This window comes from Sycon ciliatum, chromosome 2 (assembly GCF_964019385.1).
Source record: "Sycon ciliatum chromosome 2, ocSycCili1.1, whole genome shotgun sequence".
NCBI classification, from domain to species: Eukaryota; Metazoa; Porifera; class Calcarea; order Leucosolenida; family Sycettidae; genus Sycon; species Sycon ciliatum.
Genome location: NC_088644.1, coordinates 24,954,013 through 24,967,323, shown reverse-complemented (window position 1 = coordinate 24,967,323; position 13,311 = coordinate 24,954,013). Strand labels below are relative to the sequence as shown.

General features: G+C 46.8%; 1 protein-coding gene across 1 annotated transcript; it reads left to right on the top strand.

Annotated features, from left to right (window-relative positions):
- Positions 1–38: 38 nt before the first annotated feature.
- On the top strand, positions 39–1,852 carry LOC135810455 (integrase/recombinase xerD homolog). Its single transcript, XM_065323948.1, has 2 exons — positions 39–791; positions 1,766–1,852. The coding sequence occupies exons 1-2, from the start codon at positions 39–41 to the stop codon at positions 1,850–1,852; spliced, it is 840 nt and encodes a 279-aa protein (XP_065180020.1).
- The last annotated feature ends 11,459 nt before the right edge of the window (positions 1,853–13,311 follow it).

Sequence of the window (13,311 nt, the reverse complement as noted above, 5' to 3'; positions counted from 1 at the left end):
GCAAACTAGTCGGCACCAAGGTGATGACAGACACCATCATGACGGCGTTTGTAGCCTACCTGGCACGTCAACATGCCGCGTCAACCGTCCGCTTGTATGTGTCGGCGATCTGGGCAATTGCCAAAGAAAACGGCAAAGATCTCTCTTCGCGAAGAGTGAACCTCGCAGTTAAAGGAGTGGCACGTGCACAGGCCAACCGAACTAAGAACGCCAGCAAGCCAATCCTCCGGCCCCACATGGCAGCTATGCGCAACGCCCTGATTAGGTCTAATCTCAACGCTACCGACCGAGCCATGGCATGGGCAGCTATTTGCCCGGGCTTCTTCGCCTGTCTCCGGGCAAGCGAATACACTTCCACAACCGCCACAACCATGTCAGACGGCGGCCTCCGAACAAATGACCTCTCCATCACGCCGCAGGCCATACAGGTCACAATCAAGAAGTCCAAGACCGACCAACTCGGCAAGGGTCACTCCGTCCGGCTCACAACCACCAACTCAACGGTTTGCTCGGTCAGAGCCATGCACACCTATCTCTCCAGACGCGCCAACCTGCCCAATAGACCACTGGTCATCGAAAGCTGTGGCAATTTCCTGGCTGCACAAAGACTCACACGTCTAATCCGTCAGCTCCTGAGCAGCGCAGGGTACCCACCGAACCAGTATCCACTGCACGGCCTCAGAGCCGGACCCGCAACCACAGGAGCATTGAGCGGCTTCACCGAATCCGAGATCATGAAACTCGGCAGAACGGCGAAGTGCCTGCTACAAGCACTATGTCCGCTGTGGAAAGTAACTGTTCACCGTCCGCAGGCGCGCAAGCGCGCACAGCCACATACACGCACCCGCATACACATGCACACGCACGCACGCACGCGCACACCCACATGTATGCACACACGCATGCGTACGCGCACCCGCACTCTGACACCGTGCAAGCATGCACGCATGCACACACGCTGCGCACCCGCTGGTACGGCCACTCGCGGACGCACGCACTCACGTTCTAGCACTGACTGTGCACGCACGCTTCTGATACTTATGAGAAGCTATCTGCTCCACTTAGTTGCGGTGCTATTGCTCTCACCTATGGCACCATGCCACCCATAGCTTTTGCGACTGCATGCGATTCAAACCCTTATCAGTGTCACTAAGGGAATACAAACATACGAATGGCATGCATTCGAACTACATGCATGTAGCTGAAGCGCTTGAATACCATACTAAGGTCATTCAGCTGACCAACGCGGAATTTGGGGGCATTCGGCGGCTTGGTCTGATTCCTAGCTTGTTGGTAACCGGCTTGAGATTTCAAAGGTTGCTATGACAACGTGCAGTCATGCGCAGGGCCACCCAACATGCATTTGGGGGCCAGGAAAGACAGAAACGCGTTGCTAGGCAACAGCAAAAGCGCTTGGCGAGTATCACGCTACTCATGCAGCGCGCACGTTGGCGTAGGGTATCACGCTACCCTTGCGCTGCGTAGGGTATCACGCTACCCTTGTGCTGTGTAGGGTATCACGCTACCCTTGTGCTGCGTAGGGTATCACGCTACCCTTGTGCTGCGTAGGGTATCACGCTACCCTTGTGCTGTGTAGGGTATCACGCTACCCTTGTGCTGTGTAGGGTATCACGCTACCCTTGTGCTGCGTAGGGTATCACGCTACCCTTGTGCGGTGTAGGGTATCACGCTACCCTTGTGCTGCGTAGGGTATCACGCTACCCTTGTGCTGCGTAGGGTATCACGCTACCCTTGTGCTGTGTAGGGTATCACGCTACCCTTGTGCTGCGTAGGGTATCACGCTACCCTTGTGCTGTGTAGGGTATCATCACGCTACCCTTGTGCTGTGTAGGGTATCACGCTACCCTTGTGCTGTGTAGGGTATCACGCTACCCTTGTGCTGCGTAGGGTATCACGCTACCCTTGTGCTGTGGGGTACCACATTGCCCATCGCTGGAATCAGACCCGCGCCCCGGATACCTTGCGCTGGCGCAAGCGCGCACAGCCACACCCACATACACGCACCCGCATACACATACACACGCACGCACACCCCCACGCATGCACACACATATGCATGCACGCGTACGCGCACCCGCAGTCTGACACCACGCAAGCACGCATGCAGGTACACACGCTGGTACGCCCATTCGCTGACATATGCACTCACGTTCTAGCACTGACTGTGCACGCACGCCTCTGATACTGATGATAAGTTACCTCAGTAACCTGCACCCTCAGTTGCTGTGCTATAGCTCCCACCTAAGGCATCATGCCACCCATTGCTTTTGCCGACTACATGCGATTCAAACCCTTATCAATGTCACTAAGGGAAAACAACCATACGAATGGCATGCATTTGAACTACGTACATGTACATGATGTAGCTGAAGCGCTTGAATACCACACTAAGGTCATTCGGCTGACCAACGCAGAATTTGGGGGCATTCGGCGGCTTGGTCTGATTCCTAGCTTGTTGGTAACCGGCTTGAGATTTCCAAGGTTGCTATGACAACGTGCAGTCATGCGCAGGGCCACCCAACATGCATTTGGGGGCCCAGGAAAGACAGAAACGCGTTGCTAGGCAACAGCAAAAGCGCTCGGCGAGTATCACGCTACTCATGCAGCACGCACGTTGGCTTAGGGTATCACGCTACCCTTGCGCTGCGGGGTACCACATAATTGCCCCTCGCTGGAATCAGACCCGCGCCCCGGATACCTTGCGCTGGCCTCCTGACGGCCAAACTCAACCAACTACTTGTGCGCTGTGACTGGGGTTGTGCATGTATTAGCAATATAATGTGGCCGAGGTCGGCAGACTTTCAATTAGCCAAGCGAGCCAAGCGAGCTGCTCAGGCCAGGGTGCATGATCACTATTCGCAGCACTTATCGTCCATGCAGCAGTCGGGTTAAAATCGGTTGTGGCAACAAACGCGATTAAGCCGGCTGCAGGGACGCCGTAATGTCGCACTCGCCCCAGCACCATTCAAACAATTCCCTTTGGCAGTTCACGGCACAAACTTCAACAAAGCCCCGTGAATGCGTACCAGGGGAAGGCTAGACAGCATGTCTCTAGACATCAATAGGCATCGTATGAAAAGCCAGTCAATAGCACTAAAGAGCGAAAGCCTTTGTCACGGTTCGGTTTCACTCGCGCACCGGGCCCGAGCTGGCAGCACAAACAAACTCCGGACGCGAGCTGGCAGCACAAACAAACGCCGTACTCACACGAGCGTTGGGCGAACGGATGGCCACAGCCATCAAAAACAGGAACAAACCCATCCACGGCTCTTTCTCTTGCTAGCTGTGCTGCTGCGTGCATCCAACTGTTTTGCAATTTCTCCCTCCCACCCACGCCTCCTGGTATTTATTATCGCTCTACACTATCCTACGTCTCACAATGAGTGCCACTCAGCATGATGGTACTCCAAGCTACATTGTATTTGATCTGTCCTAGCTCACTATTCTGGACAAAATATTAATTCAATTGCAATGAAGCGCCGGGGGCCGGCGGGGGCATTCGGCGGCTTGGTCTGATTCCTAGCTTGTTGGTAACCGGCTTGAGATTTCCAAGGTTGCTATGACAACGTGCAGTCATGCGCAGGGCCACCCAACATGCATTTGGGGGCCCAGGAAAGACAGAAACGCATTGCTAGGCAACAGCAAAAGCGCTCGGCGAGTATCACGCTACTCATGCAGCACGCACGTTGGCTTAGGGTATCACGCTACCCTTGCGCTGCGGGGTACCACATTGCCCCTCGCTGGAATCAGACCCGCGCCCCGGATACCTTGCGCTGGCCTCCTGACGGCCAAACTCAACCAACTACTTGTGCGCTGTGACTGGGGTTGTGCATGTATTAGCAACATAATGTGGCCGAGGTCGGCAGACTTTCAATTAGCCAAGCGAGCCAAGCGAGCTGCTCAGGCCAGGGTGCATGATCACTATTCGCAGCACTTATCGTCCATGCAGCAGTCGGGTTAAAGTGTGATTGTGTCGGCCGTTAACGTAATGGCATTTTAGGCTTGTATTTTTGGAAAACATTGAAAACATCTCAACGTTGTGTATTGCATTGTATTTGCTTTGTGCTGTTGTCTCAGCTACTGGAAATGCAAGTACTGGAGAAACAGCTTCATCAGCAACAACCATGGTATCAAGCACTACCCTGTCACCAAGCATGCTACCAACAAATACCACGCCAACTGCGGCATTGGCAACAAGTGCAGGTCAGTTTCCTGAAAAGTACAATCATGTTTCAAGTTGGCTTTACTCGGATGTCTAAGCGTTGTTTAGCTTTACCTATTCACGGTCCTTTTGATAGTTGCGAAGTATTGGAATGTGTTCTTGATTGTAGCTTTCTTTGAAGGTTTCCTGTACCACAATGTACATTATCACTCTCTTAGTATTGACTTCCATTGATTCTTGCTATACATGTTACTAAAAGCAGTGAAATATTCCTGCATATTTCACTCCTTAGGGATATACTGACTGCTTATATTTGACTCCCTTTTAGGCATTGAACACGTGCGTGGGTTTGTCGTGGTCAATCTATATTGATTTCAAAGTACTGGAAGTAGCAGAACAATTGACATAGCACCTTGTCGTTCAATTCCCCCTCCTCCCCCACCCCCCCCCCCCCCCAAGCGAACCCCGACCCCTATTTGGCCCTTTCAAAGTTGCCAATCCCAGTGTACGATGGCCTGTTGACTTCTCAGCACATCTCTTTTTCCCTCTGCATGTCGCATTGCCTGATAGCGGTAGTCCAAGACGGGACCATTGTGCTGGGTCAGTGGCAGATTTGAATAAAATGGGCATTGGGACTCCATTCTCATGCTGTTCTTCATATGTTGGGCTGCCGTGCATTGGGTACAGATTTGTACAGCTATGGAATAACTTTGCCAGGTGCCCGTCTTCAATGTTATGCTGGCTATGAGTCTCTGTTTTTGCATTTGCTGCTCTTTTTTCGGGGGCTTGCTGCCTCTTGGCGACATGGAAACTGAAAACATCTCTTGACGATCTATGTTCTGTAGAGGCAAACAGCACATCACCTACAGTGGCACAAGCCACTACTACTGCTGCAACACCAACAGCAACAGGTTAGTATTTTACACAAGTTCTTAGCAATTTTTGAAAAATATGGAAGTTGCTGGTGCGGTTGGATTTTGCTGGCCATTTTTCGTGTTGTAATTCATGCTTGTATATACAGGTCAGACCTTGCTATAACGACCCTCGCTATAATATAAACCTCACTACAACGTACGAAATGCAAATGTCCCTGCCAAAACCGCATCACTTCTGTATAAAATTTCCTCACTATGACCTAATCCGCCAAAGCGTAATTTTTGCTATAACACACTGTTTCGCTTTTGTTCGCTTGGTCCCAAGTGCCCAGCGACGTCAATATAATACAACACGTTGTACAGGGCATCGTCTTTTCGGCCCAAATCACTTTCTTTTCTTGAAATTAATGCTAACGGCTGCATGCTTGCACTCAACACGTCTACTGGCATTCATGCATTCTTCCGACACTACAGTCGTGCGGACTGGGTACATAATGTGTACTTCGAGAAGTAGTGTTTTCAACACAATGCAGTCGACACCCTAGTACAACACACTTCCTGAGTTGACCAGAGTGGATCATTACTACTTTAGCTAGACAGTTGTGATCAGTAAGCAAAGAGCGTCATTTTGACATACATGTTGCATACTGGTGTCCCCAACTCACTATAACATAAACGTTGCCCCACCCCGAAGATTCGGTTATAGCGAGGTCTGACATGTATTTGGGAATGTTATAAGGCAGCGGATAGTAATTTATTTTCTTCTTCTTTTTGGCTATTTTTCTTAGTTACTGGCGGTGGTGATTCTGACACAACTACTTTACTGGCAACGACAATGAAGAACACATCACCTACAATGACGCAAGCCAATACTACTGCTGCAACAGCAACAGGTTAGTACCATACACCAGTTCTTAGCTATTTTTGATCAGATGGAAGTTGATGGTATGGTTGATTTTGTTTGCCTTTTTCTGTGGTGCAATCCATGCCTGTATATATTTGGGAAGGTAATAGGTTACAAGGCAGTGGATAATATCAATTAACATTCTACTCCCCAAGCTAGAGTATGGAGTAGACACACACGCGTGCAGGACGCGACACACCAAAAGACAAGAGAGTGAGTTCGGAAGAATGGGAATGTCGGGCAGAGTAGCTGGCCTCTATTGAGTGCGCGTTAACAAATCGTGTGGTCGGCCTACCGAGGGCAGGAGCTGTATATGACCAAGTGGGTCGGCCTGCGCTGAGCAGGAGCGGTTTGTGACCCATGCGAGTTGGTGGGTCGGCCTGCGTTGAGCAGGAGCGGTTTATGACCCATGCGAGTTTAATAGTAGTGTGCGAGAGGCCAGTTACGGAGGAGTGCCCGCATCCGTGTGTTTCAAAATATGTGGAGTGTAAGAGTAAGAAATGGGATGAGGAGGGTGGGTGAGAATTTGAAAGCTGACTGCAGGCAAGGAAACTGGAAAGACAGCAAGCTCTGTTGTGCGCACAGGAAATCTGCGCATGCGCAGAGCGTGGGCATGTGATGTCTATGATACACAGCAGTATGTAGAGAGAGCAAGATCATGCACACACGTAAGGAGGGTTATGCAACCCGTTATAAAGGCCAACAGCGAAGCAATGGTACATGACTGTTAACAACGGTTAACTCCTACGTTAACCAAACATAATTTTGTATTCTATTAGACAAGGGTGGAGAGCCAAGGATTAATTTATAGAAAGAAAAGAGAACCAAAAGAGTTACGCTATCATATCCACGAATACCAGCAGTTACTTTACAATCAGCGCATGCGATAACATTGCACGACACGGTACGGATCAATCAACCCCAATGAAAAATGTCACTGAAGCGGGAAGAGATTTTTCAGCTTTGCTGCAAACCCACAATCATTTTCCAATACGAAACTTCGAATCCTGGTGGTGACAGTCAATTTTTTCTTCAGACTTTTACTGTTTGTGTCTTTCCCTCAAACCAGTGAGTATAAATAATACTAGTAATATTGCCATGTCAATTACAAACACCAGTATCACCTTCTCTGACGAGCCTTTGATAGGCGAAACAGTTGTCAGAAGGAAATGTTTTTTTACCTGTTACATCTTTGTTGTTTTAAATTATGGTGTGAATAATGGCTACCGAGGGTGGCAATGGTCGCCTTTAGAGCACATGGAGGAGGAGAGTTTGTAGTATTCAACAGCTTAATGGTATTGTTCACAGTTTTGTAGAATATTCATGGGATAACAATGGAATTTCTTCTTCTTTTTGGCTGTTTCCTTAGATACTGGTAGTGGTGGTTCTGAAACTACTACTTTACTGCAAACGACAATGTCACCAACAGTGAATAGCACATCGCCAACGACAGAGCCAGAAATCACAGGTCAGTTACGTTTTATTAAGTGGATAGGTCAAGTGGAACATGCCATGATGACCTTTACACTATGTACGCCTTTGAGACATCACCCACAATGAAAAGTGTCACTTTTGCCACGACAGTTTAGTAACATTCTAACCCAATGTCAATGAAGCGGGAAGAGATTTTTTTTAGCTTTGTTGCAAACCCACAGTTGATTTGGTTCATGTAAATCGTAGCATTTCATGGGAAAGAATGATGCAACAAATAAGATTTCAGTATTTGACCACTTTGGTAGTGGGTTTGATCTTTGTACTCACCTCCCAGTGTTTTAGTAGCTGAATCTTCACATTGGGCATTGAGGTTGTAGGCGTCGCTACGCTTGCGGAAAATTCTGTCTAAAGTGAACTGTAAAATAATTTAGCCAATGTGTGAAACACGGAAAAAGGGTACTAATTAAGTGTGATTGTTTCGGCTGTTCACTTAATGGCATTTCAGGCTTATATTTTTTGGAAAACATTGAAAACATCTCAACTTTGTGTATTGCATTGTATTTGCTTTGTGCTGTTGTCTCAGCTACTGGAAATGCAAGTACTGGAGAAACAGCTTCATCAGCAACAACCATGGTATCAAGCACTTCCCTGTCGCCAAGCATGCTACCAACAAATACCACGCCAACTGCGGCATTGGCAACAAGTGCAGGTCAGTTTCCTGAAAAGTACAATCATGTTTCAAGTTGGCTTTACTCGGATGTCTAAGCGTTGTTTAGCTTTACCTATTCACGGTCCTTTTGATAGTTGCGAAGTATTGGAATGTGTTCTTGGTTGTAGCTTTCTTTGAAGGTTTCCTGTACCACAATGTACATTATCACTCTCTTAGTATTGACTTCCATTGATTCTTGCTATACATGTTACTAAAAGCAGTGAAATATTCCTGCATATTTCACTCCTTAGAGATATACTGACTGCTTATATTTGACTCCCTTTTAGGCATTGAACACAGGCTTGGGTTTGTCGTGGTCAATCTAACATCGATTTCAAAGTACTGGAAGTAGCAGAACAATTGACATAGCACCTTGTCGTTCAATTCCCCCTTCCCCCCTCCCCCACCCAACCCCTATTTGGCCCTTTCAAAGTTGACAATCCCAGTGTACGATGGGAGTGTTGACTTTTCAGCACATTTCCTTTTCCCTCTGCATGTCACATTGCCTGATAGCGGTAGTCCAAGACGGGACCATTGTGCTGGGTCAGTGGCAGATTTGAATAAAATGGGCATTGGGACTCCATTCTCATGCTGTTCTTCATATGTTGGGCTGCCGTGTATTGGGTACAGATTTGTACAGCTATGACATAACTTTGCCAGGTGCCAGTCTTCAATGTTTTGCTGGCTATGAGTCTTTGTCTTTGCATTTGCTGTTCTTTTTTTTGGGGGGGGGGGCTTGCTGCCTCTTGGCGACATGGAAACTGAAAACATCTCCTGACGATCTATGTTCTGTAGAAGCAAAGAACACGTCACCTACAGTGGCACAAGCCACTACTACTGCTGCAACACCAACAGCAACAGGTATTTTACACAAGTTCTAAGCTATTTTTGAAAAATATGGAAGTTGCTGGTGCGGTTGGATTTTGCTGGCCATTTTTCGTGTTGTAATTCATGCTTGTGTATACAGGTCAGACCTTGCTATAACGACCCTCGCTATAATATAAACCTCACTACAACGTACGAAATGCAAATGTCCCTGCCAAAACCGCATCACTTCTATATAAAATTTCCTCACTATGACCTAATCTGCTAAAGCGTAATTTTTGCTATAATACACTGTTTCGCTTTGTTCGCCTGGTCCCAAGTGCCCAGCGACATCAATATAATACAACACGTAGAGGCGACGGTTCGATACCGGAACGGGTTGACAGCAAAATTGTGTAGACCTTATCCGATCATCAGTATGGATTGTTCACTCGAAATATGTTTGTGGAAGGAAGCTGGCATGTTGTAGTTTGCTCTGAGGCCAGAGTCGATCGATCTGAGCCCCTCCTTTGTGTTGGCCCGTTGCCTCCAAGTTCCCCTCAATTGTTGGTGTTTACAGAGGTGGCTCCAAACTGGACAGGTTTCAGAGTGCTCGTCAAATTCACTCTGGGTCTGAAATTAGGTAATTGCTATGGCTCCACGACGGCCAGTACAGAGCACCAATAAACCTTTTGTGTGCTTCCATTAGTTTACATTGGTGTACGGTTCTTTATTGGCGAGAGGCGAGCCACTATTTACCTGCGACAAGAACTTGATTTTTCAAAAGACGTAAAACTCTAGTCGCAGTGGGAAGCAACACGTCGAAAACTCAAATGCTTGGTATGGCGCTTCTGGTCATCGCAGAGCCATGAAATTTTGGCGCTGAGTTAAACACATCGTAGTCTCACTGTGACATACGTTTTCTAATCAAAATACCAAGAGAGAAACTTTATAATTTAGACCGTTCCGGTTTGCAACCTATGTCCTATTTGAAACCGTCTCCTCTACAGTGCATCGTCTTTTCGGCCCAAATCACGTTCTTTTTTTGAAATTTCTGCTCACGGCTGCATACCCATGCTTGCACTCAACACGTCTACTGGCATTCATGCATTCTTCCGACACTACAGTCGTGTGGACTGGGTACATAATGTGTACTTCGAGAAGTAGTGTTTTCAACACAATGCAGTCGACACCCTAGTACAACACACTTCCTGAGTTGACCAGAGTGGATCATTACTATTTTAGCTAGACAGTTGTGATCAGTAAGCAAAGAGCGTCATTTTGACATACATGTTGCATACTGGTGTCCCCAACTCACTATAACATAAACGTTGGCCCACCCCGAATATTCCGTTATAGCGAGGTCTGACATGTATTTGGGAATGTTATAAGGCAGCGGATAGTAATTTATTTTCTTCTTCTTTTTGGCTATTTTTCTTAGTTACTGGTGGTGGTGATTCTGACACAACTACTTTACTGGCAACGACAATAAAGAACACATCACCTACAATGACGCAAGCCAATACTACTGCTGCAACAGCAACAGGTTAGTACCTTACACAAGTTCTTAGCCATTTTTGAGCAGATGGAAGTTTCAAATCTTTATTCTCACAATAGCCAGTGGCCAATAAGAGATAATAGTGAAAGAAAGGAGAAAGAGTGAGGAAGAATAGGGTGGGCAGAGCTTAACTAGGGGTTAATGACTACTTACGTGTACGGGCAGGGGTGGTCGCTACACGAGCATACAGAGTTGTGCAACAGCAGGGATATCTGGGATTTGAAGAGAGTACGAGAAGAGATTTCGCAGTTGATGGTATGGCTGATTTTGTTTGCCTTTTTCTGTTTTGAATCCATGCCTGTATATATTTGGGAAGGTAATAGGTTACAAGGCAGTGGATAATATCAAAATTTTGTGTTTTTTTAGACACGGGTGGAGATCCCAGGATTAATTTATAGAAAGAAAAGAGAACCAAAAGAGCTACAAGTTACGCTATCACATCCACGAACACCAGCAGTTACTATACAATCAGCTCATGCGATAACATTGCACGACACGGACCAATCAACCACAATGACAAATTTCACTGTTGCCACGACAGTTTAGTAACACTCTTACCAAAATTTGATGTCAATGAAGTGGGAAGAGATTTTTCAGCTTTGCTGCAAACCCACAGTTGATTTCCAATACGATGCTTCGAGTCCTTGTGGTGACAGTCAGTTTTTTCCTCAGACTTTCCCGTTTGTGTCTTTCCCTCAGTGAGTATAAATATTGCCAGTAATATTGCCATTTCAATTACAAACTCCAGTATCACCTTCTCTGACAAGCCTTTGATAGGCGAAACAGTTGTCAGAAGGAAATGTTTTTTTACCCGTTACATCTTCGTTGTTTGAAATTATTGGTGTGAATAATGGCTACCGAGGGTGGCAATGGTCGCCTTTACTTTAGAGCACATGGAGGAGGAGAGTTTGTAGTATTATTCAACGGCTGAATGGTACCGTTCACAGTTTTATAGAATATTGATTGGATAACATGTATTTTCTTCTTCTTTTTGGCTGTTTCCTTAGATACTGACAGTGGTGGTTCTGAAACTACTACTTTAATGCAAACAACAATGTCACCAACAGTGAATAGCACGTCGCCAACGACAGAGCCAGAGATCACAGGTCAGTTACGTTTTATTAAGTGGATGGGTCAAGTGGAACATGCCATGATGACCTTTACACTATGTACGCAGTTGAGACATCAACCACAATGAAAAGTGTCACTGTTGCCACGACAGTTTAGTAACATTCTTAGGGGCCGTCCGTAAATGTCGATAGTTTTTACAATCCGTGAAATTTTCGTACCTGGGTGGTATGTGCAGCCGAAATTCAAAGTAAATAAAATATCGATGACACGCGGACCTGGCGCCCAGTACTGCGTGTGCGTGGGTCTGCGTGCGTCGAACCACACGTACACGTAGATTGTTGTCTCCAAAAAATGTAGTGGAGATCGAAACTCTTGAAGCAAAAGAAAGAGGGAAGTTTGTCAGATATTATTCACAAGTTTAATTATTGCACAATTATTCGAAGTATCAGAATACCTGAATAATCCCGGTCAAGTCCAGCTCTTATTTGAACTCCACATCGAAGAATTGCTACATCGCCAATGGTTGGAACAGTTCCCATGTGGAGCGTGGCCTAACGAAAATGGCACGGCAGACTACTTTGTTTGGTACAGCTGCCTAACGAAAATGGCACGGCAGACTACAGTACTTTGTTTGGTACAGCTGCCTGCGTGTGTATGGACTCCATGGACTCCACCTACATTTATGTAGGTACAGTACATGTGTCATCAAAATTTATTCCGTAAAAAGTAGGGTGGGTGGGTGGTGGGTCCTGGTTACTTTGTAAAATTCACGGATTGAAAAAACTATCGATATTTACGGATGGCCCCTTACCCAATGTCAATGAAGCGGGAAGAGATTTTTTCAGCTTTGCTGCAAACCCACAGTTGATTGGTACGTGTAAATCATTGGAAGGAATGATGCAGGAAATGAGATATCAGTCTCTGACCACTTTGGTAGTGGGTTTGATCTTTGTACTCACCTCCCAGTGCTTTCGTAGCTGACTCTGCACCTTCGGCATTGAGGGTGGTGGCGTTTCACGCATGTGGGAGATTCAGTCTAACTGGGTCTAAAGTGAACTATGAATTATTTCAGCCAAGGTGTGTAATATGGAAAAAAGGGTACCAAAAAGGTGTGATTGTGTCCGCTGTTAATCTAATGGCATTTCATGCTTGTATTTGTGGAAAACATTGAAAACGTCTCAACGTTGTTGTGTATTGACTTCTTGACCTCAAGGTCTGCAGCAAGTTCGTGCAGCAGGCGGCTTATTTGGTCCTCTGTGCTGTCGTTCTTCCTGAAGCCTGACTGTTCTGGAGGGAGATGGGGTTGGATGTGCCTGTAGAGAGCTTTGTGGGCGATTCTTTCTTGCAGTTTTGATACGACGGGTAGGAGGGAGATAGGACGATAGTTTGTGGGACAGGCTCGACTGTCCTTCTTGAAGATTGGAGACACCATGGCATCTCGCCAGTCTCTCGGGACTTGTCCATGGGTGAAGGAGTGATTGAAATTATTGTTAAGGAAGGGGCGATGCGGTCGGCAATGAGCTTCAGAAGAATAGACGGGATTCCGTCCGGGCCGGTGCTTTTGTTGGTGTCAATGTCTAATATTGATTTCAAAATACTCGAAGTGGCAGAGCAATTTGCATAGCACCTTGTCGCTCAATTCCCCCCTCCATCCCCCCCCCCCCCACCCCAATAACTAAACATATAATATGAGTTATCTACTGGTGTGCTTCACTGTCCGAAGAGCGCTCAATAGCCATGTAGGGTAGGGCCTTGTACACATGAAAGACTGGA

Bases quoted from the DNA above. Each gene is read 5' to 3' on its own strand.
- LOC135810455 (XM_065323948.1), top strand. From the start codon at position 39: ATGACGGCGTTTGTAGCCTACCTGGCACGTCAACATGCCGCGTCAACC. The intron at 792-1,765 runs GTAACTGTTCAC...TGTGCTGTGTAG, and splicing joins CACTATGTCCGCTGTGGAAA to GGTATCACGCTACCCTTGTG.